At 44.0% G+C, this 27,703-nt stretch overlaps 2 protein-coding genes across 3 annotated transcripts in view; one reads left to right on the top strand and one right to left on the bottom strand.

Annotated features, from left to right (window-relative positions):
* The first annotated feature begins 918 nt into the window (after window positions 1–918).
* NRSN1 (neurensin 1) lies at window positions 919–9,229 on the top strand. The gene is made up of 3 exons (XM_030237719.2): window positions 919–1,082; window positions 6,442–6,639; window positions 7,640–9,229. The coding sequence occupies exons 2-3, from the start codon at window positions 6,451–6,453 to the stop codon at window positions 8,036–8,038; spliced, it is 588 nt and encodes a 195-aa protein (XP_030093579.1). The 5' UTR covers window positions 919–1,082; window positions 6,442–6,450; the 3' UTR covers window positions 8,039–9,229.
* A 13,570-nt stretch (window positions 9,230–22,799) lies between these two features.
* DCDC2 (doublecortin domain containing 2) overlaps window positions 22,800–27,703 on the bottom strand; it is a 54,065-nt gene continuing 49,161 nt past the window's right edge. The window contains exons 9-10 of one of the 2 annotated variants that reach the window (XM_009093892.4): window positions 26,689–27,027; window positions 22,800–25,443 (exon numbers count right to left, since the gene is read on the bottom strand). In XM_009093892.4, coding sequence (XP_009092140.2) covers window positions 25,336–25,443; window positions 26,689–27,027 — 447 coding nt within the window. In that variant the 3' untranslated portion in view covers window positions 22,800–25,335. Of the gene's footprint in view, window positions 25,724–26,688; window positions 27,028–27,703 lie in introns of both variants that reach the window. The other variant, XM_018918287.3, reaches the window with a different exon arrangement.

Genomic DNA, 27,703 nt, shown 5'->3' with positions numbered 1-27,703 from the left:
CAAACTCACTGTCGTCATGAAATGCAGGGCTTTTACCAAAGAAGCTTCCAAAGAGGTCTATTAATGGAACCACTACTCTCACTTTCTTCTTTATATACTATAGTGATTAAGGCACCTTGGAAATACCTTGTTTTTCCTTTGGCTAATACTACCCCATTTGGCTTTAATGCACTTCTTCTGCATGCAACAACACTCTATTTCTGTGCATATTCTAGTGCACGATACGGATATGAGTGTTTAGAACTCTTGAACTTCGCATTCTCATTATTTTTTCAGAGGAATTACATACTGCACCTTTGTGGGATTCACTTCAGCATCTCCAGCTCTTGGTGCCTTGTCATGCTCTTTCCTCAGTAGCTTCCTTAGCCCCCAAACTTGCTTTCTTGCAATCTTTTCCCACTGAACGACCAACCTGTTGCTATCAGGGCAGCCCCAGACGACAACGCTTGGCCCTCAACCTCATTGTGTCTCCCTGAGGAGGCCCCCTCGGTGTCATGCCGAGCGATCCACTCCCCAAACCCCCGACCTCAGCGCCTTCTCCTTCGCAGGACACTTTCCATCACGTCTATCCACTCGGCTGCACAGACAGCACAGCTCCGGGTCCCTGCGGTTTTCCACGCGGACTGCAAGGGGGAGGAGGTGCGGGGAGCACGATCAGAGGCCTCAGCGCCTACACCCACGGAGGGCACCGCCGTGACCTTGGCGTGCACCCCGCGGGCCTGCCCGCCGCGGCCGGCGGGACCCCGAGCGCCGGTAGCCGGGGAGGGCCGGTAGCCGGGGAGGGCCGGCAGCTGGGGATGGCCGGCTCCCCTGGGCGGGCGGCCGCCCTTGGCCGGGGGCGGCGTGGCGAGCGCGGGGGCGGCGTGGCGAGCTTGGCCGGCGCCGCTCCGCGCCCGGCGGCGGCGGCGGCTCAGTGCGCAGGCACGGCGCGGGAGGGAGCGAGCGGCGCTCCGGGCCGTACATAATACGTGGTGTCTGGGGCCGGCGCGGCGCAGAGCGGAGATGGGGCCGGGCCGGGACAGCCGCAGCTAGCGCCGCCAGCGCGGGGGCTCGCCGGCCGAGGGCAGCGCCGGGAGGGACAGGTAACCGCGGGGCCGCCGCTCCGGCCCCCCGGAAAACTTGGGCTCGGCACTTTGGCGGGGGCTTCCGTGGCCGCCGGCGGGCTCACGGCGGGGGGACGGCGCGGAGCGTCCCGCGGAAGGCACCGGCCGCCCCGGGCTTCGCCTCCCGGCTCGAGGGGACGAGGCTCTCCCCGGGCAGGCTGGTGCCGCTCTGCCCCGCCAGTGCCGGGGTCGGGGAGGGCTCGGCCGGTCCGGGATTTCCGCTGCCACCGGGGCACCCTCGGGCCGGGAGGGTCGCGGGGGCCGAGATCTCGTCCGCGTCCGGGCGCTGCGGAGTTCTTCCGCTTCGGCCGGGAAACGGGAGATGGAGAGCATCCCGCTCCGGCCCCTGGCGGCGGCCGAGCGGGCGGGGCCGCCCCCCTAGGAACGCGGGAGAAGATGCTGCTCGCACCCCCCCGTGCAGGGCAGGGGAGATGAACTGGCTGCCGGAGGCAGCTGGGCATGCCGGCCATCCTCAGGAAAGCGGCAGCAGGTGCCCCTGGCAGCGCCGCAGCCCCGAGCGAGGGCAGGGCGCCGGGACGGGCGGAGCGCGGCTCGGCCCCGCTGCCGGCCCGGGAAGCGCCGGAGCTCAGGAAGCATCAGAAAGGCCACCTAGGAGACTGCTGTCAAAGGCAGGCTGTATATGCCAGCGTTCCCCCTTCGCATGGAACGCTCTCTGTAGGTAAGGACTGGAAACTCGGCTCTTCAGACAGAAAGGTCAAAGTATGTATGTCTGAAGAATGGGGAGGGCGACTTTACCTGTGCCAACCATCATCATTTGTGGCTTACATTCGGTGGCAGTGTGGTGTCACAGAGCAATGACACATCTATATTTCCTTTTGTGCTGCTTTTTAAATGACAATTCCTTACGTTTTAATTTTTTAAAAATGTGTTCGACCTTGGCACAATAAAGCAAAGTATTCGGAAAAAATTTTGGGGTAATTTTTCGTGGAGCTTGCTCATCTTTTAATCTGTCTGTTCACCAATCCAATCACATCTCCTCAGATCAGCAGAGGATAGTAAAGCTCAAAGTAAACAGGGCAGCTTTTGCCATGGAAACAAAAGTTGCTAGGGGATGGATTGCTACTACGCAGTGGTGTTCTCTGAAGCTGTGATCCTACATCCCACATTTTCCTGAGGACCTTGGGTTTAGGCACTGAAAAACTTAATGATTAAGCTGCTTCTTTCAGCCTGGATGTATGTTTTCAGATTGAGGATAACACAGATTTGGGTAACAGCGACTCTCTTTTTTAGCAAAAGTTTCTCAACATTTCAGTGTTTAGTTTCTCAGCCCTGAAGGCAAGACATGCAAATACACATCAACACAAGAGATCATAGCTACTGCAGTATTTATTCATCCAGTGTAAACTGGTGCTGTGACACACGTTTCCTTCGTACTTGTGGAGAACTGTTTTCTCTCTGACTGTTCAGTTCCTGTGCCCTATCTGAATGTAGCAAGAACATTACATCTACACTGCAGCTGAGAAAAGAGACCATCTTAGCCCAGATTACCAGGCTGCTTCTTATAGGGCTGGGGAGCTGCCTTCTCTCTCAAGGGGCAAGATATTTTTCAAAAGATAGATTGTTTATAAGTGAAAGAGTCTGACCATGAAGAAAATGCTCAGTAGAATTAAAATTATGCAGTGCTTGAAAAGAATTAATGATTCCTACAGCCCTTTTTTTTCCATTTTAAAAGGTCATGCTACTTGATGGTATCACAACTCTTTCAAGCATAAGGTCATTCTTTTGTTTTCTTTTTCACATCCCAGCTGTTATTTATCATTTTGCTCATATACCTGACCATAACCACCTATTAGCCTTTTACATTGCTAAAAAAAAAAAAGAATCTAAGTGTCATGTAATCTGTGTGGTCCTTACAGACAGTTCTTCATCAAGCTGAAACACTGCATCCTCCTTTTTCTCTCCTGACTAAACCTATAGACAATACAATGAATGCAAGATCATGTTTATACAGATCTCTGTCATGTCACATTTAGTTTTCTTAAATTTATCACAATAACTAAAGTTGCTGGTTCAGACTCAGCAAAGTGCTTCACCTCCTTTCTGAATGCTGCTGGTGGCAGCTGGAGTAATACAAGCAAGCTTTGGCAGGCCACGTTATCCAGTTATGTTAATTCTGGTTCTTCCCCCAGTTGACTTTACGGAGGCGCTTACACCTGGGGAAAATACCTACCATTCTGCTCATTGCATGGTGCTAAATTTGCTTACCTCAATGATTTAAGTTAGCCAGAAGTTAAGCATAATTTATTAAGAAGATAGAGTTGACGTGAGAATAAAGATCTAAGTAAGGACCCAAGAAAATGAGTTTCTGCAGATCTTTAGTTGACCTCTCTATTCTATTTCTGATGTGTGAGATGGAATCTTGAAAGTGTAACATTGACGTATAGGCGGTGTGACCCTGCATTGGAGAGCTGGAGCAGCTGTGGTAAACTGCACAATTTTTTTTCTCTTCTCCTTTCCCCTTGAGGTATGTTTATGAGGTGGGCAGAACTCTGGTTTTATGAGAACTTCTCAGTGCTTGTGCTGTTAAAGATGGCCCCTAGCTGTTGAAGAAATGGTGGCAGTGAGTTAAGAGGACTTCTTGTTCTAACTTTTTGGGTGAGGAATAAACAGTTTTCCTGAGGGAAACAAAAGGAGCCCCCAAAAGTAACAAAACTTGCAGTTTTTCCCCACAATAGTCCAGATTATATACTTATACAAATCACAATTTTGTATTGTTTTTGTACCTCAGAAAATGATACTGTTCAAAACTTCATAGCATGATAAAAAAGCACAACAAACTCCTGGTTTTGACTGGGATAGAGTTCTCTTTTTTTCTCAGTAGCCATTATAGTGCTGTGTTTGGAATTCAGTATGAGAACAGTGCTGATAACACACTGATGTTTCAGTTGTTGCTTCATGCCTGCCCTAAATGAAGGACATTCTCAGTGTCTCATGCTCTGCCAGTGAGGAGCTGCACAAAAAGGTGGGAGGAAGAACAGCCAGGACAGCTGATGTGAACTAGCCAAAGGGGTGTTCCACACCATAGACCATCATGCCCAGTAGAGAAACTGTGGAGGTTACCAGGAAGGGGATGATGGCAGTTTGGGAACAAGGTTTGGCATTGGTCAAGGTGGTGAGCAACTGTATTGTGCGCCACTTTTTTTTTTTTGGGGTTTTATCTCTCTTTTTTTTTAATTTAGTATTAGTAGTGCCATATTTTGCTTTGTTTCAATCATTAAACTGTTCTTATCTCATCATGCAAGCTTTACTTTTGATTCTTCTTCCTGTTCTGCCATGGTGGAAGGGTAGAGGGTGGATATGAGCAAGTGACTGCAAGGTGCTTAGCTGGGCTTAAACCATGACACAGACAAAGGTTTTTCAGCATATTGACTGTAGCTGGAAACATCAGTGTTAGTTATGTACAGCAGGACACAGGGTGGCCCCAGAGCCAGGCTCTCCCAGTTCACCTGGTGAGCAGCTGGTGCTGCCCAGTAGTTTCCTGCTGTCTCAAGGTCTCTCTCCACCATGCCTGTTTTTCCACCATTCCTTGGAAGGCCAGCACCTTGAGCTTGATGGACACTGGTGCTGTACTATCAGCAGAGAGCAAGCCCATCCACAGACTGGGAGAGCACTTCTTTACTTTCCTAAAGCTTTACAGTGGCTGAGGTGGAAAAGGGAGACTTACAGGGAGTACAGAGGCAGGTAGGAGTTCAGAAAAGGGGCTCCTGACAGCATCTGTGCTTGGTGCTACCCCTGTTGCTCTGCAAAGCTCCATCACCAGCAGTGTTCCCTCTGGCCCTTGGCAGGTCTCCCAGCAACACATGGGCTGCCTTCTCCACTGGCTCATGACTTCTGTGAGAGCCTCGGAACCTCATCACTGGGTTGTATATTTGCAGCTGTAAGATGCTGAGATCATGAAATGCCAAACTAAATGCATATTAGATATACAAAATAAATAAAAACCCAAGATAATGGTTCCTGTAAAGAAGAAAAAGCAAATCCCCCTCTATTACTGAGCCGAGAACACAAACAGATTCCCAGAGGCTGGAAGTTCAGTGTTTATGCCAGCACTGATTTCTAGCAGAGCAAGCCAAAAGATTCAGCCAGATTGTTGCTGTTCCCCACCAATATTTTCTGGATTCTCCTTAATTTGAATGCTTGCATACTCGGGTATTTCATACTTAGCAGGATCACTCATTCCCAAAGGGCAAAGGTCTGTAGGGCTGCAAAACTGGGAGGTCCCAGCTGCCATGAGCACATCAAATCTCCCTCCCTCTAAGTGAAATTGCTGCAGAAATCTGACATACTGCTTGAAGCTGATATAAATTGAGCCATGACTTTCAGGTGCAAGTTCTGATTAACAGTTCCCTTTGGACTAAGGTTTTTTGAACTTCTTTAAAGAGAAGCTGATGAGCCTAAGTGACATTGAGCTATTGCTCAAGTTGGTTTTAGGGTCTAGTATTATTTCAGTGAATTCAGTAGCTTCATGCTCGCACAAGCAAGTTCAGGCCTTGGACTTGCATAGTTAAATATGGATTTTGTGTGTTAGGAGAACTTACATAAAATGGAAAGAGTAAGAAACTTTGTTGATAGTTTTCATAGCAGGCAAAATTCTGATTTTATTAAAGTCAGCAGGAGCTTGGGCATCAACTTCTTCAGCAGAGCAGTACTTGCCTGTAAGCTTAGTATTTCCATTTTGGTTTCACTGAGCAGATTGATGCTTTTAAGGTATTCAATTTTTAATTTTTTTTTAACTATTCCTATTTAAATACAATTTGTATATTCTTTTAATCTGTCTAGGACTTATTTTACCTCTGTTTCCCATGGCTGTGAATGGTATATCATTTCTTAGTCCTGCACTTCAAAAGCTCAGAAAAAAACATTTTCAAAAGCCCCTCTTATGCAGCAGTTTGGAAAGTTTGTAGGGTGACAAACTCTAGAGACTGACAGAGACAGTCTCTAGAGAGGCCACATGAGCCCTTGAGGGATGCTGGATTTTGTTACCTGGCATATCCTGCTTTTTTTCAGTCTCCACGGAAACACAGTAGCACGTTAGTGTGAAAGATGGGGAGTGAGCACCCTGTGTATGGGAGTGAGTGTTCCCTGCAGCACCTTTGTGCTGTGCTGTGCCAAGTCACTGAGTTCCTTGGGTTCAGTCAGGCTGAGTCACTGCATGCAGCTGTACCCAGCTCATTTCTCGGTTTGGAAAAAGAAATGAAGGAAAGCTCTCTCCTGAGCCATTTTTTTTTTTTTCATCACATCTGGAGAGTTTGCAGCCATCTTTGGTCTTCCCACTACACTGGTAATGATCTGCTTTGTGTGAAACCTCTCGTTGCAGGCAGGAAGGATGAGCTCCTATGCTGACATCTGCGGGTCCAAGCACGCGCAGGGCAGCACCGAGGGAGGGTACCAACGCTACGGAGTTCGGTCCTACCTGCATCAGTTTTATGAGGACTGCACAGCTTCAATTTGGGAGTATGAGGATGATTTTCAGATCCAGAGATCGCCAAGCAGGTGGAGCTCTGTATTCTGGAAGGTACTGCCTGTTGCTTTTTACTGGAGAGAGACACTCCCATTTCAAGACTTTCCTTGTGTAACTACTCGTATTAAGCCTTCATCCAGAATGGCCTTTGTTGTTGCTCAGTTTTGCCTGAGGTGGCCAAATAACTATGTCTGAAAGCAGAGCACTCTTACCAAATATGTCAGCTCCCTGGGGTCTTTGGATCAACTAGTTTCTCTGTCCCCAAAGTCTTGTCTGGGAACCCCCATGAACATCTTGAAAGTGTAGTTTACCTCTGCTTTGCACCTGTAGAAGTCCTTCCAGGACTGGTAGGTTAAGAGCAGAGTGTGACATAGAGATCAAGAAAACCTAAAGATCTCCATTAAGGTCAGGGAATTTGACAGAATTGGAGAAGAATAGAGGTTGGGTGGAGCCTGTGAGGCCATGCAGTCTCATGGCCTCACAGGCTACCCTGTGATGATCCCTACCCAAAGGAACAATTTGGGTGAACCAGATTTTGTCCTTTCATTTGAAATGTGTATAAACACTCTGTGATCTGTTCATATGGCAATAATAACTGCAATAGTAACTCCTAATCCCTGCAAAGGAATGACATTTCATGAAGTAAAAGCGAGTGGTGGATATGACAAGACTACCAGCAGCTGGTGCTAACCACCAGCTAAAGCTAAAGAAATAATCATTACACAGCACTGGGGTTAAACTCTGATCCTCTCTCTGATGGGGCCTTTCAACATGAAATGCTGTTTAAAGATAGTAATGCATATTCCGCTGTTTCCAGAAATTAGTATAAATATGAGTTGTAAAAGAACATTTTTCCATATATTCTACTTCTACTAGAGCCTCATATATCCTAAAAGAAAAATACCCACTTTCTCCTAAGAGAGGGAACTGTATCTTCAAGGCACAGTGAAAGATAAATGCCTCTTAGGAGCACTTCCCAACTGAAAACCAGAAAGGGAAATGGAAAAACTGGAAATTAACTGGGGTTTTGTTTGTTTCTGTGTTTGTTTTCCAGGTCGGACTCATCTCTGGGACGGCTTTTATGCTGATAGGTGTGGCTGTTCTTGTAGTGGGTTTTCTTGTGCCACCGAAAATAGAAGCCCTTGGGAAGGATGATTTTATTGTTGTGGATACCCGTGCTGTTCAGTTCAATGGGTCCCTCGATATATGCAAGCTGGCTGGAGCAATCTTGTTCTGTGTGGGAGGGTCCACTGTGGCAGCGTGTCTGCTGATGTCTGCTTTTGCTAAAAGTTACTCCAAAGAAGAGAAGTACCTCCAGCAAAGATTTAAAGAGAGAATAGCTGATATAAAAGCCCATGCAAACCCAGTCACAAAAGCGCCAGCACCAGGAGAATCAAAGATACCTGTCACTTTGTCTAGAGTTCAAAATGTCCAGCCTTTATCTGAAACCTGAACCCTTCCCTTGGGTTTTGTTTCTCTTGTAGATCACTTTAAGTGGAAAATATCAGCCCTTGTTGGCACCTGTGCTAGTCAAGTAAAACATCGAGTGCTCTGCTATATAAACATGCAGCTAATGGGGGAGCTGCTCTGGTAAAAAATTAGGATTGGGAAAAAGGAAATTATGTGACTAATATATTCAGTACATTTGAACCTTTTAATCTGTGTGGGTACAGTAAGTTCTTGCAACAATTATTAGGTGTTTAGCTTATCAGATTGCATCCCTGGGAAACCTAAGGTGCACTTATTAAAGCTGTACCAGGAGCACTCTACATCCCACTATTTAAAGTTTAGATGAATTTGCTATTTTTTCAATTTCATTAATTTGTTTAATTTTTATGAGTTTTTGCCTTTAAAATACTGTTCAGTGTTACATTTTCCACCTGGTTCTGCTGTCTGGGAAGCCAAGATTCTGCCCTTGTAATTTGCACTTGTCATCCTGTCATACGCTACAGTCTGTATCAAAGTAATACTGCACAGGTAAAACATACATGTCAGGGAGAGCCCTTAATTTGATCCTGGCACTTCCCAGCAATGTAACTTCCTGGGAAAGGCAAGTTATACTTGATCCTGAGTTGCAACTAACCTGTGCTAAAGTGCCACTTCTGTCTTAGTCATTGCCATGTTAGCAAAAACTACAAACAAAATAAAGTTAGGAATTCCTGTGGGAGGAAGAACATCATACTTGTGTGTCTTTGCTTTGATATTGTTTCTTTCATTAGATTATTATGTTGAGGCTAATACAAAATGTTTTTGTTTCGTCTGGGTGAGAATGAATAAATGTGGTTTGACATACCCAGGCCCTGTATTCTGTCAGTACGTCAGTGCCATGTCAGATGATCTCAACATACATATCTAAAGACATTTTGAAATGCTGTTTATATTTTTATAGAGAATAGAAAAAGTTATGCTTAACCAGATGCATCTGTGTAAATGCTTACCTAAAGACTTGTCCTTTCATGGAAGACCCCTAATTATTTTCTCACCCAGGGCAATTATTTTACTGTCTTAATCTATGGATTTAAATTAAAGTGTATAAAGAAAGATGTGACATTTGTACTCTCTGACATTATGTGGCACCTTATAGTTCTGTCTATTTTTTGAATGGATTGAATAAAATTCTAGGCGTGAGCCATTTCACAATTCACCATTGATTTTGTGAAAAGCTTCTTTCTAGTCAAAAGAAATTTAGGAGCACTGCTTATAGGAGAAATCAGCAGTTGAAACTCACTGGTCTCTTAATGCAGTCTGTTTTCATCTCGGAGTGGCGAGGAAGCTACTTTGGTGCTGAATCAAAGAGATTCTGCCACAATAATGGCAGGTATGTGATAAGAGAAGTGCACTTTCCCTTGCTCATAAAACATTTTGTGGTCTGTGACACTCAGTTCAGGCTTACAGCATCAATAAGCCAGATCATATGTGTTAGGAAATTTCAGCTGAATCTGCAGTAATTATCATGGCTGACAGTACCATGGGAAGTAAAATTTTCTTCTGCAAATAAAGTTCCCATCTTGGCAACACAATTGCAGAGTCCAATTAGCACTGAAAAGATGGACAGTTGAGAGCTCTTTACATGCACACATGGTCACAGAGAATGGAAGAAAGAAGGTGTAAAGGCATCTGGCAATTCACTGGCAGCCATATATTAGAAATGCAAAGGCACGTTGCACCCAGTACTTCAAAATAAGACTCTAATCTCAGGGGAGAAGTAGGTGAAGCAGTGCTGAAGAGGAAAACATTCTAAGACTGGCAAAGGTGAGCTGCATATTTATAAAGAAAGCCATCAAGCACAGGGGTGAGGGGTACTGATTAGTCACAAGGCACATGGAGAGGCTGTCACTGCTGCTGTCTGTTAGTGATTCCAGGTAGAGAGGGTCCTCAGCGTTTCCTGTCGGAGTTGCAAGGACTGTTGTTTACTGCCATTGACTTTCACTGCTGTCAGGCTATCAGTGTGTGGGCAGCAGAGTCAAGCTGTTCTGGCCTTTTCAACTGAGACTTTAATTGTGCATGGAGGAAATATGACATTTTAAGTTTCACAGTGAAGTTCACAGAAGGAGATGAGAGTGAGGGCTCCTGTAGCTGAGTCCCTTCTCTTCACTTGCATTTTGTTAACAGTGTACTGGAAGTTTGACTGAAAATCCAGCTGGAAAAGAAAGCAGAGGTTGGGGTAGGTCACCCAAACTGGCTATATGGGTGCACAGTTCTCTTTAAAACACACTCCAGCAGACATGCAAGTGTCACAAAATTTTCATCCAGAGGACAGATGACCCAACAGGTAATTGATGGAGCGGATCCAAACATCAGGTGCTCAGTCACATTGCACAGAACTGAACATGCTTTGACAGTACAAAAGCAGATGAGTCATGGCATGGCATTACCCAGGTGCTAGGAGAAAAGAAATGCCCTTGAGGATTTTAGTGGAGCTTGCTGGGATAGGAAATGCACTTGGGATTTATCATCAGCAGCAAAGCTGATAATGCTGTCATGGCTAACGTTGCCACACACGTTTCATCTCATTAAACCCTTGTTTCGGTTGCTTGGAGCTTTTCTGGAACTGAGATCTCCAGAGGCTGCAATCCTTCACAGCAGAGAATCAGTGCCACACATAGCTTTTGCAGAAATATTGAACAGAAAATTGCTCTGTTACTAATAAGAAACCACATACTGGAAAAATTAGGACACCTAAGGAACATTTTTAAGATCCATTTTCTTGTAACGTTTTACCACCTTCACCCTTTGGTGGAGGAACAGAAGCATTGGAAAAAGGCAGTGGAAATGTACTGTGCTGTTCTTGTGGAAAATGCCTGTGATGTGGCCTCCAGATGGGGACAGCAAGAGGCAGTCAGGCTCCCTGGGAAGTTTCTAGTGAGGCTGAGGGCAATCTGTCCCTGCACATATCAATTTCCCTACCATGTAACTTTTTCACTTTTCCCATCCCCATTAAATTGCAGCACACATTCGACTATGGGACTGCCTGGGACTTCCCCTCCCAGCACTGACTGCCATCAGCTTTCTAAAGGACACATTAATGGAGACCCCAGTGCAAATGAAATGGCTTAAGCAGCCAAGCTCTTCTTTCTTCAACCCTTTGACCTCCCTGCTCCAGAGGCTACTTCCAGTTTCTTCATGCTCACCTTTTTCTTGGCCCTCTTCTAGCCACATTTGGCTTGAAAGTACAGCGCAATCCCTCCCAGCCCAACACTATTTTCTCTGCAACTGCAGTGAAAGGAATCACAGTTTTCATCTGAGAGGTAATTACTGGCTTCATTTTGGATAATAGATGTTCTGAAGGTTAGCTCTGCTTCCCCAGCACACTGTGCAGAAAAGGCTTCTGTTAGCATCAGTTCTGTCCTCCACTCTCCAGGCTGTCTTGACCCCTTTATTTTCCATTTTCTCCTAGTGCATGCTGAATCACAGGCAAAAGACAGAGATGGAAACATTCCTCCTCTTGAGCTGCCTGTAAGTAAATTTAATTCCCAGTTTCAGCTACAGCCTCAGCCTGCCACTTCCAAGTATAAGACTTTTAATCATGCTCAAGTACAAGCAAACAGCTCTTCATGAAAGCAGAAGCAGCAGAATGGGGAGGCTGCAGAGAGAGAGGTTTGGCAGGGGTGGAGCAGCAGAACCTACACACCAGGGAGGCCACTCAGCCCTTGAGCACATTAAATGCAAAGGAGACAGCAAAAGACTACAAGTACCTTAGCTGGAGGCACTTTCCCATCAGCTTTCTAAAAGGGCTAAGAATGGAACAATTTTGGTAAAAGAAAGGAATTAGCACTTGGGATTATTCAGCAGTGACTGGTCATCCTGCCATTCCACAGCAGGCTGCCCCCTCAGCTCACTGCATGTCAGGGGTGGAGAGACAATAAAATACAAGCTGCATGAGCAGGCTGTAGAGGCACAGCCTCACCCCTTCCATGTCCTACCCCTCACACAGCTGAAGGAAGCAACATCTCCACAGAGCATTACCCTGCACCAGTCATTTGGGGTTAATGCCCAAGCATCTCCTAGAGAAACAATGCTTGTGTTTTGGCAGTTCATCCCCATGGGACAGTTTGTCCCAGAGGAAAATAATTGTAAATGGGAAGATCCACCAAGTTTTCTCCTATTTCCAATATTTAGAGACTGTGTGTGATTCTTCTGGAGCCTTCTGGTGTCTGGGCAAACAATCCATCCACCCCCTCATTTTTTCTTCAGTTCTTATCTGGACATGTGGCAGACCACACAGTGTGCATCTCCTGCATCAGTTCACTTGATGCACATTAAGCAGGCCAAAGCTCAATTTTGCTGTCAGACAATTTACAGAGGTATTGGGATGAAAATAATCTCTGCATATTGACAGTAGGTGAGGCAAGTACTTCTAACAGCCCTTCAGAGAAAAGAGCTAGCATCAAATGACCTCTTTTATTGTTTTTTTTCCTAATTATTTACAGCTGATTTTTGAAGGCACTCTTTTTTTCCCATGATTTTCCATTCACAGACTTTTGCAAATATAGAGGGGACGTCAGTTTTGAGCAATGCTAATAAGCTAGTCAGTTTAACAATGTATGTTATGCTGCTCCAGCAATTTCAACCTCAAAACTTATGGCACTCATCACTTCAGGCCATTTCCTAGCTAAAGGCACCCTTCAGCCTGAGGCTAAAAGGATGCCTTGGTGTTGGTGTTGTTGTATTCAATGCATATCAGAAGAGACAGTCAGTAAATATTGAAAGCATAGAAAAACTTGCTGCAGGTCTAAAACCTGTGGCCAGAAAAACATAAGTACAATGGCTAAAATCTTCGTGGAAGTGGACATTTAAAAAAAAAAAAAAAAAGTCAACTTTTAACAGCAATATTGTGACCCCCAGGGCTAGACAAGCATGAGGACTTTATTGTTGGACAAGTGAATTATCTATAATGCAAGGACACATTTTTTCCCTTTAGGACACTATGATAAGAAAAATTTCTTCAGGTAGCTTTTGCTCAGAATGGGTTCAGCTCTTGAATGACCCCTTGCAAAGGCACTTCTGAAACTGGAGCAAGTTTGTGCCCAGACAAAAATCCTCACTTCAAAGCCTGCTGAACAGAGCCACTATCTCTAAGGAGCACAAATCAGAGGGTACCCCAGTATCCCTCACGTACAGGCTGACTGGGTTTCTGGCTCCCTGCTTTGTAAGGTCATGAATGAGTGGGTTCATCTGCACCTCCCCTTGCAGATCAGAGGTGACTGAGAAAGCCCTGAGCAAGGCACACATCAGTGCAAATCAGAGCAGAGGCATTCACTGAGACCCAGGACAGCCACAGAAGCCAGTGACAGCTTTTAGCTCTGACCTGTAGCTGAGCTTTTAGAGCAGAGGCAGCTCCAGCACTCTTCCAAAAATCACCATAGCAGCCGTGTGAACTCCCTTGTGCCCTGAGAGCCAAGGTCTAAGGTTTCACCAGAGGGAGACTGTTGCAGCATGGCAGCATGGTAGAAATGCTGCAACCTTCTTTGAGGCATCTCCTCCAGAAGCCACTTAGAGTAAGGCCAGGGGAACAGCCACTTCCAGTCCATGCACACGCCACAAATAGCTCAGCAGAGGAAAGACAGGAAGGGTCTTTGCATGATATATTCCAGCGAGGGTTTTACTGCACCCACCACACCAAAGGGGCCAGAGACCAAAGAGCAGACCACGTGCTCTGCAGGACCTAAGTGGGGGTCAGTGAGCAATGACCTGAGGGCACAGGGGTGGGCACAGGGCAGCAACCTGTAGGGGGGATGAGGGATGAGCAGTTGGGGTGGGCAGTGTTACAGGCAGATAATGAGATGACTGGCTCTCACAATTAAGGGATGGCTATTGTGTGAATATCAAGAAAAGCTTTAGTGATGTATAGTTATGTTATTGTAGTTTAGATTCCTCTGTTCTCCCCATAGTTCCCTTTTCTCCCCCTGTATTGTTGCCATCAGACAGTGGGGGTTGTCTAGGACAGGTAGAGAGAAGGCTGCACAGGTGCCCCTTACCTGGGGCAGCGGGAAATGGAAAAGGTTGGTGCTTTGGGGGTGTGGCATGGCAACATCTGATCTCCAATCATGTTACAAGAAAGCAGTCTCCACCGATAAATGGCAAAGAGCTGACTGACAGACTTTGGGAGGGGCCAGGGCTGGCTGATGCAACCCTCAGGGGTATAAAAGACTGAGATGTCTTGAAGGCTGAGTTCATCTTGAAGATGAACTGGCCACGTGATATCCACAAAGGCAGTTCCCAGTGCTGCGAATTTTTCCTTATTTAGTCCTTTTGTTGTATCTTTGTCAAGGTTTATTAAACCTTTCAAATTTTCAGAGTGAGCAGTTGTTCCTCACAGCAGTGTCAACTGGCCAGTGGGGGAGGCAATCTGATGTAGATTGGCAGCAGTGCTGCAGAGCATCATGGATAATCCTCTCTTTCAGCTTAGGTGGGGAAAACCCTAACATAGTCTTCCCAGGCAGGGCCCTGGGGAGTTCCCTGGGGTGGGGGGGGGAAGCAGAGGATTCCACAGGAGACATCTCCATCTTATGCCAGGGGGGAGCAGTAAGAGCTTGGTCCCTTGCAGTGAGCACCAGTTAAAGAGAGATGATTGCAGCACATGCAGCCAGCTTGTCTTTAGCTTAAAATCACAGCAGAATGGATGGCAAAGAGTTTGCTCTGACCTCCGGGTGATCATGTAAATGAGAAGTTAAATTAAATTAAGTTAAATTGAGTTTGTTGGTTTAAACCTGTGTTGTGTTTGACCTTAGGTCTTACATGAGATGTAGACAGATCTTTGCCCTGACATGGAGCATTGTCTGAGTCCTCTGCCCTTCCTCTGCCCCTCCAGCAGCAGTGGCTGCCCTCTGAGGAGTCCCTCCCTCAGCATGGCTCTCTGAACTAAACTCCTTGCTCTTCAGGCACCATGTGTGTTTAGCCAGGAGTATGACAGGAAAGCATTCTCCAGCTCTCACACAAGTTCACCTGCCTGAACCACTGGCATTAACCTTGAAGGCCCCAGCTCAAAAGCAACTCCAGACCTGACAGCCAGGTTGTTTTGTCTCTGCAGATGCATTCATGGCAACCCTGTTGGGAAGGCTCTTAGCTGTCTGGTGTGTTGCCAAGTCTCCTCATGCAGGCTGTATGCCAAAAAGCCAGCAGGCCAGCAGGCATACACAAGGCAGGTCCCAAACCTCTCTCCAGGAGCAGTGCAGACCAGCCCATCAAGTCCTTATCTTTAAAACACCCAGCTGTGGATCACACAGATGTTGATGTATGTGCTGCTACATTTTAGTTAAATGGTGTGCTCTGTCTCACCCCTTGAAAATGTAGGGTTTATTCCAAGCCTGTGATCCTCCCCTGCAGTATCATGGATCCCCACCCCACTGGCCCAAGGCTTATTCTGTGCCCTGTAAAACTGTGCTAAGGAGAACAGAAGCTTTTCTCTTGGCCCTTCTCTCCCTAGGCTCTCCCTCTCTCCCCCTCCCTCCCCTTCCCCCCCTCTCCCTCAGAAACCATGCTGCTCCCGGGGCTGGGACCCCCAATAAACCCCATCTGATCAGCACCCTCAGGAGCCGTGTGGAGGCTCCTTGCCTGCTGCTGCTACCAGGGAACATACAGCTTGGGGGGCCCCTGGGGATCCCTCTGAAGGAACTGGGGCAGGTGTAGAAGAAACTCGAAGTGGACACCGAAGTACCTCCAGACCTGCTCCGTAAGGAGGCTGCTGGCCGTGTTTCCTGTGCCTGTCCTGAGACACACTCACAGCAAGTGCAGAGAACAGAGGTGTCAAGGACTGCAGCTGCATCCCACCTGTAAGGGAACTAATCTAGCACTGGCTCACTGGCCCCCTGCTTCCCTGCAGGCTGAGCAGTGAAAAAAGCCAAGCTGCTGGGAGCACCTCGTGGAGCCCAGTACCCACAGACATACAGCACTGACACCTGACTGCAGCTTCTTTGGGTACAGGAGCCCTCAAAGGCAGTGTTGGGTGGGTTTTTTCACCTTCTGGAGGCTTCCAGAGGAGCAGGCATTTGTCTGAGAGCAGCGGCAAACACCACGAGGTCAGCCAGCACACCATGATCTGCTTCCACTGCCTGGCACCTGCCCAGCCCAGCAGCCACGCTCAGGGACCCTTGGCAGCACCAGAGCTCTCTCTGCTGCAGGACAGCAGTGAAACATCCACGTGTAGAGAGGTGCTAGTGAGTGGAAGAAGTCTTAACACCAATATAAAATGTTATTATATATTAATATTAATCTTTGAGATTAACTACCCACCCCTCCACCAAAACAAACAAACAAACAAACAAAGAACCCACTCCTTTTATGCAAAAAAACTTTTGCTCCAGTTTCCCCACAGAAAATCATGCTTGGGAAGGTCCTTCCAGGGAAAGGCTCTAATCCCCACGAGCAAGCATGATGCTACTTCAACAGATGTCTTCCTCCCTTTGCACACAGGACCATCTGCAAGCATCAGATGTGCCTGAGGGTGAGGCCCCCAGCCAGAGGCACCCAAGAGGCTCAGCTGCCTTACCTTCCTTGTCCTGGGATAAGCCACCTGCAGTCACAGGGTCAGGGTACTTTGGTTTATGGACTCTTTGCTCATCTTGAACTAGGCCTTGTGCTGCATGAAAAGGAGAAATAGTCTTTGCCCGTGCCTCTTTCACAGCAGAAAGAGACTACTTTTAAATAGCGGATGCAAATCCTAGCCCTTGTCCCACCAAGGTGTGAAAAATGCGTATTTTATGATTGGCTTTTCGCAAATATTAAAATGTTATATGTGTAATGTTAGAAAGTCATGCTGTATTAATTTTCTGAAGTAGTGTGTTAAATATAGTTTTAGGTTATAACAAAATGTTAAAACAGAAACTATGCTATGTAAGATACTTTTTTTAAAGAAAGGACTCCCACTGAGATACCAGCTGCAAGACACCTAAATCTTTCAGAGAAAGAGAATTTATTGCCCCATTATCAGGAGAAACGAACTTCTTCCAGCCTTGCTCAGCCCTGAAGGTGCCCTTAGGATTCAGATGAAGAAGCTGACACTGACCAGACAGAATCTGGTGTTGGAATGGAACTCATGCATCATGTATGAAGTGTATGAATATGCAACAGGCTATAGTTTTTAAGGGTTAATCCTCTGTTAACGTGTGTCCTTTTTCAGGCTTGTGCTGCCCAGAAAAAGGTACCCGGACGTCCATAACTCTTTGTTTCTATTGTCTCATATTGTCCTAATCCAAATTGTCCAAATTATTATTACTCCAATTATATTATTATTTTATAACCGTTTTATTACTATTAAACTTTTAAAATTTTAAAAACAAGTGATTGACATTTTTCACCAAGGTCATTTCTGTTTGGTGCTAACTCTGTGGGGGTCAGTGGGAACAAAAAGAGAATGATGGGAAGGTGTAAAGCTCAGGTTACTCTAAGGATGCCAACCTCAAGTCAACAATTTATAAGCGAGAATGTGGTACAGGCATTATTTTTAGTAGTATCTTTTCCTTACAACCAATCTGGAAGAAGCAAAGGCAGCAGAGAAACAGGAGGATGAGGGATTGTATGCAGTGATGAAAGCACAACCCATGGCAGCAGAGGAAGCAAGGGCAGCATCTTTGTGAGGATTCCAAGCTGAGTACCCAAAGTGCAGTGGCAGTGTGCCTGGTTATCTCTGACACCACCACTTCATCAAGAGACAGGTGAGTGTGGTAATTTCTGGGTGCCCAGGAGAAAGGAGGAATTGATGAAATCTGACTCCATGTTCTTAGAAGGCTAATTTATTATTTTATGTATTTATATTATATTAAAGAATGCTATACTAAAACTATACTAAAGAATAAAGAAAGGATATAGACAGAAGGGCTTAACAAGAATGATAATGAAAAACTCATGACTTGCCAGAGCCTCAACACAGCTGGACTTGATTGGTCATTAAGTTAAAACAATTCACAGGAAACCAATCCAACAATGACCAGTTGGTAAACAATCTCCAGACCACACTCCAAAGCAGCAAACACAGGAGGAGCAGCAATCAGATAATTATTGTTTTCATTTCTCTCTGAGGCTTCTCAGCTTCCCAGGAGAAGAAATCCTGTCAAAGGGATTTTTCAGAAAATATGACAATGACAGGGGAGTTTAAATCACTCAAATCTCTAGTTAAATCAGAGGTCCTTCCCAACTAATACAAGGAGAAAAGTCTATGTATTACTGAAGTCTGAACACATTTTCTTCTCTCAAGAGTGGGAGAATTCACTCACCTATGTGAACACAACCCTGAAAGTACTACCCACCCCCTAAGTATTTGGTAATAAAATAAGAATTTCCTTGTATCTCAAGCATTGATTTTGTCGAGCTCCTTGGTTCTACAACATTCAACTGGTTCATCCACAAAACTACTTCAGCTGAAGGCTGGACTGCTAATTTCTCCCTCTTGCAGTTGGCTGTTCCCATCTTCTTAAGCAGGACACAGTTTCCAGCCACTGGGATACTCACAGTGTGGGAAAATCTTGCTCAGCGAGAGAGGAAGGGGAATTGGGAGTTAATTTCTTAATGAGAAATATCAATAAGAATAATCTCATTTTAAAAAAAATTGCTGAAAAATAAATAGTGTAATATTGGGGAGGAGGGGGTGGTTTTAGCATTTGACAGAAATTATCTTACCAGGTGTAGAATTTAAATTGGAATATGCATTTCTAGAAATGCTTTTTCATTCTACTCTGTTGAACAGCCTTGAAGAAGATAGGAAACATAAATAGTTTAATAATTAAAACCTTAAAATCTGAACAGGATTTTTTTAGTTTCTGATAGGGGTAGGATGAGAAAGAAGAAAGCAAATAAGAGCCCTATACTAAGAATTGAAAGCAGTGCCGTGAGTTTTAGGAAATTTAGTTTCCCTTAGATCCTTACAAAATCTTTTGGTTTAGTGTCTCAACACAGTATTCCACTGTGGGGAAGAAGTCATGTTACTCTGAATGGTGAGTACCAGCTGCTCTTTTCTGCCAAGCAGAGGGGCCTTGATGGCCTGGAGAAAGGGGCTGGGACTGCCTGCACCTCAACCGGGGCAACAGCCAAGTACTGCACCCAGGTGTTCAAACTGGCTCAAACACAGAAGAGCCAAGAAAAAAAATGTCTCTGAATAAAATGAATTGAACCCAGAAAGGTTCAAAATATACCCCAAAACTTGATTAAAACCAAATTAAGTTAGACGTCGTGCTGAAAAAAAGTTGATGTATTTTATTTAATAGTAAAAAAGGCAAAAAGAAAAAGAAAGTAAGAGAAAAAGGGGGAGGGTGGGGATGACAGAGGGAGACGTGACTCGGATTAAGTAGAAACATGTCACCATCCCGAGGGTCCCAATGACATCTTGTTGCTCCCCTCCACTTGGTCTTTTTGGTGGTGAGGGTTCCCCACCTCCCCACCTCCTGCTGCTGAAAAGTACAGCATTCAATGGATTAAAATGCATTTGGGCCAGGTGGGAATGCCCACATACCTCCCTTGCAGGGAGCCATTTAACACTGTCCCTTGCAGCAACCCTGTGGATCTGTTGCATCATGTTTCAGTGCTCCAGTGCAGGGGGAGGTCCTTTGACAGGCCACAACACCCCCTCTGCTGTCTTTCATGTGGATGTGGCTTTTCCTGGGGTGAAGGGGCCCCAGAGCTGAGCTCCGCTGCACAGCAGAGGATGGGTGCTCACTGCCTCTGGCTGGAGGCTTTTTTGTCACCCAAAACTTCTCCTCACCCCCTCCTTTAGTGCAGGGGTCTGTTCAAGTCAGGCAGCTGACAGTGCTGGGGCTGTGGTCTCCACCTCGAGGCCGCCAAGCTCGATCCCTCTGTTCTTCTTCCCCCAGCCCAGACCTGAGTCCCTTTATCTTATCTCAGTCAATGAGCAGTGCAGGGCCTTATTCAGGGTGTGGTGGTCTTCTCTGCTGCTTTTATACAGGTTTGCTACAAGAGGCAAAAGTACTCCATGAAGATGTTTAAGCCACAAATTATAACATTTCAGTCTCTAACACCAGGGAGGGACAAACCCTTGCAGCAATAGATGCTGGGGCACAGCCAGCTCTGAAGCAGCTGTGCAAACACCTGGGTCATGGAGAACCCCAGGATGAGCCCCAATTTGAAGGTGTCAAAGCACCCTTAGGGCAGAGGTGGCTGACGGAACCCTGGGCTGCAGTAGGCAAAGCTCTGGCAGCAAGGGAAGGGAGGTGACCCTTGCCCTCATCTATGTTCAACTCTGGGCTCCTGTGGGAACCCAGGAAATTCCTCTAGCTGCTCTGGAGGGCTCAAGACCCTGCCCAGGGGGCTCAGAGACCTTGGCACAGAGCCCAAGACCCCTGTGCCTTTGATTTAGCCCTTGGAAAAAACAATTACCAACCTCTTTATGAAGGATTACAAGCCACGAAAGTTTAAGTATGATAGTGAATTTATCACGGGGTGAAAAAGTAGATTTTGGGGTTTTTAGAATGGGGGTTCAGGGGGCAAGATGGAGGAATCTGGACATGTCCAGCCTTTCTCCTTCTTCTTTTTCTTGGCCTCTAACTTCTGCTGTGATGTTGGCACTTTTAGATCGGTTTAGAGTAGAAGCTCTCTGTCTGACATAGGTGATTGGAAAGTAATTGTAAATATTGTATAAGTAGCTTTTAGTATAAAAAGATAGCACTGCCTGGGGGCAGACAGAGTGCCTCTGACTGTCTTGCTGAGCAGACCTTGGCAGGACAGGAGAAAGAATTTTATAAATAAGAAACAATAAACAACCTTGAGACCAAGAACTGAAGAGCTCTGACTCCTTCTTCGAGCACCAGTCTGGGAAAAGAGACTGACCAGCTAGAGACCCCGAGAAGTTCCCCGTGCAAGACAGACACTGGCCATACTGGAGAGAAGTCCTGTGCTAATGCCTTCCTCAGCTCCATGCCAGTGCCCATTGGAAGGTGGGTCAGTGGGAGCCAAGAGCCACCAGACAGAGCAGGAGGCACGGAGCAGTGCTGGCAGGAGGCCTGCACTCCATGATTTCCATATGCAGAGCCTGGCCAGGGAGTGAGCAGCCTGCCAGCAGGGAGGGATGGGGGAACCTCCATGTCCTAGATCCCTTGGTCTAGGCTGGTGGAGGGCCTGGCAGAGATGCCTTTCACCCTCCTTGGGCTGTGCCCCCAGAATGTGCAGTCAGTGGGATGAGGGAGGGAGGAAAGGTTCTGCAGTGTCTCTGAAGGAGTGGAGTGGGTGGGGAGCCACCAGGAACAGCACCATATCCATGCTGGCAGCGCTGGGAGGAAAAACCTGACTCTCAGAGAGCTCAGAAGGGCAGAGGGTCCCAGCTCCAACACACTCAGGCTGTAGATGCTGGATGGAGGCTCACCTGTGGCTTTCTAAGCACAGCCTGGTTCTTGCAGGACAGTCCCAAGCAAAGTCCTCTTACAGCCCCATCTAGCAATGCTGGGAGACATTTCCACTCACCAGGTTAATACTAAAGACCTTTCAATGCTTTGGTGTCACGTGTTGCTTGTAAACTTGTACTTTCTTTCTTGAATTTCCCAAATCCTGTCCACTTCCTTATGGCCCCCAGAGCTTCCAGTAGCTCCCAGGCCAGTATTTCCTTTTTATTTCAGTGCTTCAAGACTTCTGAGCTTGGTTCAGCAAAGCACTGAAGTGTACACAACATAAGAAAATGCTTCACCCTTTTTATGAAGTTATTACTAGGTTTTGATATATATAAGATTATATAATCTTGTATAATTATATCAAATTTCAGCTACAACCAATAATATTTTTCCATCACTAACACTATATGAAGTTTAAACTATTAATGTGCACACGAGTTGTGTGTGCAGTGTGTGTGTGAGCACACAGCAAATGCCTGCAGTTTCAGCACTCACACACGTCTGTAAATTGATGGATACAAAGGTGCACACACAGAATAATCCACAGAGAGCAGATGGCTCCACTGTCTATGGCCATGTCCACAGCACTTCTTTTAATCACAACTTAGAGTGAAGGCTGTCAGCCACCCAGAACAAAACATCCTTGAGTGCATCCCATTCAATCATTCTGATTGCAACTACTCAGTAAACACACCCTTCCTGGAGATACTTCATTTGGTATTTGCATTCATTATCTAACTCTTGTTTTAATGTACATTTGGGGTAATCAGTTAAAATAGCCCAATAGCCCAAATTCCCCTGTATTTTCAAGTGATCAGAATACTCACACTTACTCTTTTATTCTTCTGCACACAGGTTTATTTCACTGTACTTTAGTTGTAGCTGAGCAAGGATTATATTTTCCTTGTTTTCACTCAGTTAAAATTCAATTAAAACTGCAGTCCTATGGGATTTAAGCCTGTGCTTTAATGTTTTGCTGAAATTAGGAATCTCTGCAGGGAGACAGGAAGAAGCTTGGTAATCTTGCCAGGAACTGCCAGTGAACAGACAAAATTCTTGTCCTTTGCTGAGCATTGCCTGAACAGTACACACATCCCAATAACCCGGGCCTAACCTGAGCTGTGACATTAAAAAACTCCCTGAGTAAGTTTAACTGCACCAACAGTCTTACATTTGTAACTCTGTATCAGCTAAATTGTCAACATATTTTCTTTCACAGTTTCAATAGGAAAACTACCAAATCAGTTGTTTTTCTTTTTGGTTTTTCTTTTTAAGTTTTAGTATGGGAGAATCCTATCAGCTGCAAAATCACCAAATTTATAAAGTCAGTAACCCAAAGACAGATTTAACATCAAACAGGCCTTGATATGAGAGAAAACACAGGAATATCTGTACTAGTTCTCTTTATTAGCAAATTATTTTTAAAAATAAAAGCAAAATAAGACAACAGTTCTGTAAAAAACACTCAGAATTGTTGTACATAAGCATAATAAAATAACATTACATAAACTGGTAAAACTGAGTTAAGCCATCACACACAGCAGATCATGACAGAGAAACTATTAGCAAGACCACCTGTATCACTCTAGTTTAATTTCTACTAGAATTACTTGTTAGGCATAAACTAGTTTCCCTAAATAAAAGAACCTGATACAAAATTCATGTTGTCAGTGTTGCAAGGTGAATGATAAAATGGTCATATCTCTATTTCCACACAGTGTGATTTGTTTTTTTGAAGAAATACATCCTGTCTTTCTTACAAGAGAACAGAGGGGGAAACATTTTCGAAGTTGAGTGACACTCACAGGAATTTCATGCTCCTATGAAGAAAAATGATAACATTACATTTCCCTAGAATTTCGTTTAATCCTTTAAATTATTCTTATTGATATCTGTAAGTCTTTTAAGCACGGAAAATACCAAACTTTTGGGGAAAAGAAAGAAATGACAGAAACTACTGGCACTCAGAAGCTATAAATAGAAACCAACAATAAAGGCACCTGTGTCATTTTACTTCACTATCACCCTCAGTTATTTTGTCCATTCTGTTTCAGGCTATTGTTGTAGATGTTTGGGGGGGGAAGAGTTGGTTGGTTTTTACAACTGCTTAACCATAAATGTCTTTTTAAATCCCAGAGAAATCAAATATATTTGACCATAGGCTTAATTGCTATCACAAAAAAAAAAAAAAAAAAAAAAGAAAAAAAAAGATAAAGAGAAGCATGCATACTTTGCTTAAGAGCTTGAGAGCTTGGCTAAATGAGGAGCTTATTTTGAACTGATCACAAATGCAATATTCCCTTCGATCTTTGTCAGACAGCTCAACAGAAGCTACAGGTTTCACAGACAGAAGGTTTCAAGAAAGTTTCACAGACAATTCAGAGATGTGACAGGGCAAACTGTTCTAACCCTGTTCATACATTTTTTTAACATGTCTTTTATACCAACATTGCCAAAGCACAGAAATATGCTGAAGGATCTCCACAAATTTCAATTACGTTGGAAAAATATACTTAATAACTAGTAGAAGAAGGGAAGATGTTTGCTTGAATTTCAGTTATGACAAGTGGCTCTTCACATTCCTTAAACAGTGCTTCAACTTCAATTTGTTCATAAATGTAATTCTTTTCTTAATGGCATGAAATCAGCAAAAATGACATTTAGTTTCTTGTAGTAATAATTTACTACCATTAATGATAAGGAAACCCACTATTTCTTTTGTATAATTAATAAAATTATGCTCAGGGCTGTATTTCTACGAACTACAAATTATTCCCATTACTAACAGAGAAATGATAAGAGCAGTGGAATCAGTGTCATTAAGAGAATTAATACTGTGGATCAATGCCTTATTTACTAATGCATATTAAGCCACAGCCTATCAGGAGACAGCTTGCTCAAAAGGATGATGACACACTTCCAACCATTAAGGCTATGCAGAGGGTTCATAAATGCAATAATTGTTTCTGACTTTTACAGAAAGCTGGGTGGGCTCATCCTGATGTCTCACATATTAAAATGGCTCCATCAACAGCAATGGTTTAATGGAAATTTCAGTCCGAATCCAGGCATGTGGGTTTTTTTAATTTCATTAATAAATTAAGCTTCTCTATACTGAATTACAAATCCATCCAAAATCAAATTTTTAAATTAATATACAATGTACTCTTCCTTTGTTTTTTTTCATGAGGACAATAATTCACTCTTAGTGAAACAGTTCAGGACAATAAAAAAAATTCTGTTTTAAATGGAAACAAGCTGCAGTATTGCAACCAGTCCACATGTATTCATAGTGCTAAATAAATGCTACTTATGTATGCAAAACCTAGTAATTCTAATTAATATACTGAAAATAGACTATTTGGTAACATTGAACTGGTCCCTCATTATAGTAAACCATTTTTGGTGAGCATAAATCCATTAGGTGAGGAACATATTCTAGTTATATCCTAATGTTTTACCTGGAAATTATACCTATCATGTGGAATTTCAGAGGAAAAACCACACATGTCCTAGTTAAAAGGTGAAAAACAGTTTCTTTTTATGAACAAATCGACAAATAAGTTTTGACATTGAATCTGGGTGGGTCTCTTTTCCTTTACCTGGAACAGTGTAATTTTTGTGGTTGTTCTATTGCTGCTAACTATCTTATACCACAGAATAGTTCATTTATTTCTAATACTACTATAAAGTACTCTTGCATTTCCCCCCCCCCTCAAATCCTATCAGAAAATCTCACCCTGTAAAAATAATTCTATGTTCTTCTAGTAGATATAAATGCTTGTTTTTCATCAGTCCATAGAGCATCATCATCTCTCCACTCATTGCTCAACCCTCCTTCCTTACCAACCACAAAAAATAACATGCTTCATATTTAAAGTGTTATCCTTTTTTCATTTTCTGCTCATGACATTTTTCTTCTTTATGCAACTGCGGCACAGTCATTGCTCTGGTCATTCTTTTCACTTTCTTGGGGGCTGGTGATTGTCACCCTTGGACTTGTGGATGCTTTCTCAAGATCAGGATCAACCTCAGGCAAAAGGACAGGCACTGTTAACGTCATCAGGTATCAAAGATTTCACTTCATTCCAATACAGCATTAAGCACCTCATACTTAAATTTCCACAAGGTGTTCTTAATGAAAAAAATGTTTTCCAAGAGTGATCATGTTAAAATTTGCATTTAGGAGAAAGCACTCACATTAGAGGTTGCCTCCTACAGTTCTTTCATCAAACATTCAGTTACCCACATATGCATTTAAAGTGAATGCTCACTCACTTTCTCCATTTCCATAAATAACTTCAGCTTATCTAAAACAAAAAAAAAAGTTTCAAATATATGAAGCACAGAATAAATTCAGAGCCCAAGAAAATGTCATGTTACTCAACTCTCTCAACTGAAAAATATTCTTGTGTGTCATAGAGGAACAGAAGAAAGTCCATTTGCAAAGTGCAAGAAACCACTCCCAGTGTCACAGGAAGCAGAGGAAGAAACTCTTTTTCAGCAGCCTGTAGGCAGCGAATGTGCAGCTACTTGCTTTGCTTCTGACACTCATGAATCCCATTCTTCCCAGACCTGGATTCTCCCCATCAAACAAATCACTTTGTTTCCCACACTCTGTGAGCTGGTCAGTTCATCTGACAGTCAGGGGAGTTCTTCTGAATTATGTATGTTGCATCCCTCCATCTAAGCCAACAGCATGTTACTATCTATCCTAAATTAACAGGATATTTGCTTTTAAACTGACTAAAGCCCCTTGCTTTGAAAGATCTTGTTCATATCCACTGTTATTTCCAATTTTTAAGAAAAAAATATGAAATTTCCACAAAGCAATGTCAAAATCTCTTTATGAAATGCAACTTCTGTGAAAGTCAATTTATCAAAATAATGAGGCACTGGTCTCATGAACAAACCCTTCTGCTCTGTCCTAGAAGACAAAGTAGTGCAGAAGTATATAATGATTCTACTTTTCTGGAAACTGCAATAATTTTTTTCATTACATTTTCTTTCAAAATTCAGCATACTAAGGAAAGTAGGAGATGCAGATTCATCAAATAGTGAGAAACATCTGCTCTCTCAGTCAGAAGGCATATAATGTAATTACTGATGTAACTGATCTATACAGATGAAAAACAACTTTTCCACAAACCAAAGTTCTTATAAGTGGTCTCAGGACTTCATCAGAAATTCACTACTTAGAGACCAGATGAGAACCATAAGGCTGAGATGAATGAGGAACAATACCATAAGAAAGTTTGAAAGAATAAAGACTCACCTGGTTCTGACTGCCAGAATCCTCTTTTATTTCTTCTTCAGGCTGAAGATCACCTTGGTAGTTCAAATGCTCCATTCCTGCACCATTTCCTTCATTGTTTTTGCCATTTAAATGGATAAGTTCCTTTTCCTCTGCTTGGTCAACATTCTCTGTTTCTCCTGCTTCATCTTCATAATTTTCATTTAATTTATTTTCAATTTTTTCCACTTCAATTCTTTCTTTAACAGTTTCCCCATTTTCCTCTCCATTCATTTCTGGATATTCTCCTTTATATGCCTCCTCTCCCCTGTCATCTTCCTCCTCTACATTTTCTTCTTCATCTACAGTTTCTGCTGGTCTCTGGTGAAAGGAAAAGCAGCATTATGAGGCATTTTAAACCAGAATGCTCCGTGCAATTCTGAAACGTGACAGACATCAAATTCACAATGACATCATTACTGAGGAATAAGTATGCTAATTTGAGGTTTGTCTACATGGACAGAAAATTATGCTCCTGTACTTACACCACATAATGCCATTTTATTCTTCATTTCCAAAATGTGTTGGCGAGATTTTAATTTATTACACGGAGTTTAATCCATTTGACCACACTCAGAACAACTGGAATGAGCTAAATTTAATTGACACAGCAACAGCTTACTCTGTTCCATCTACTCCAGGTTCTCTGACTTTCTAGCATCTAGTACATACTTGTTTATAAAGTCCTGTCACAAGAAAATATCATGGATTACTAGCCTACAAACTGTTCCCCAAGACGCATTTTACCTATGGACCAGGCCATGCCATGACCATGGGTCTTGCCTTCTTTGAATACACAGAAAAGTAGTTAGAGAGATGAGTTAGCTACCACTGGTCACTTTCAAGACATCATTCCCTTCACAAAGATCCCTGTGTATGGTGGCTTGGTTAGGTTTTGCTGGACATTTGGCAGCAATTTTTTTTTCCAACACAGAATTGGACCAGCAGCCAGAAGAAACAAGATCTTGCCTCACCTTGTAGAAGAGTTATCAGAAAC

This window comes from Serinus canaria, chromosome 2, assembly GCF_022539315.1.
Source record: "Serinus canaria isolate serCan28SL12 chromosome 2, serCan2020, whole genome shotgun sequence".
Lineage (NCBI taxonomy): Eukaryota > Metazoa > Chordata > Aves > Passeriformes > Fringillidae > Serinus > Serinus canaria.
The sequence above is the reverse complement of the archived record's forward strand: the minus strand, read 5'-3'. Positions and strand labels throughout refer to the sequence as shown.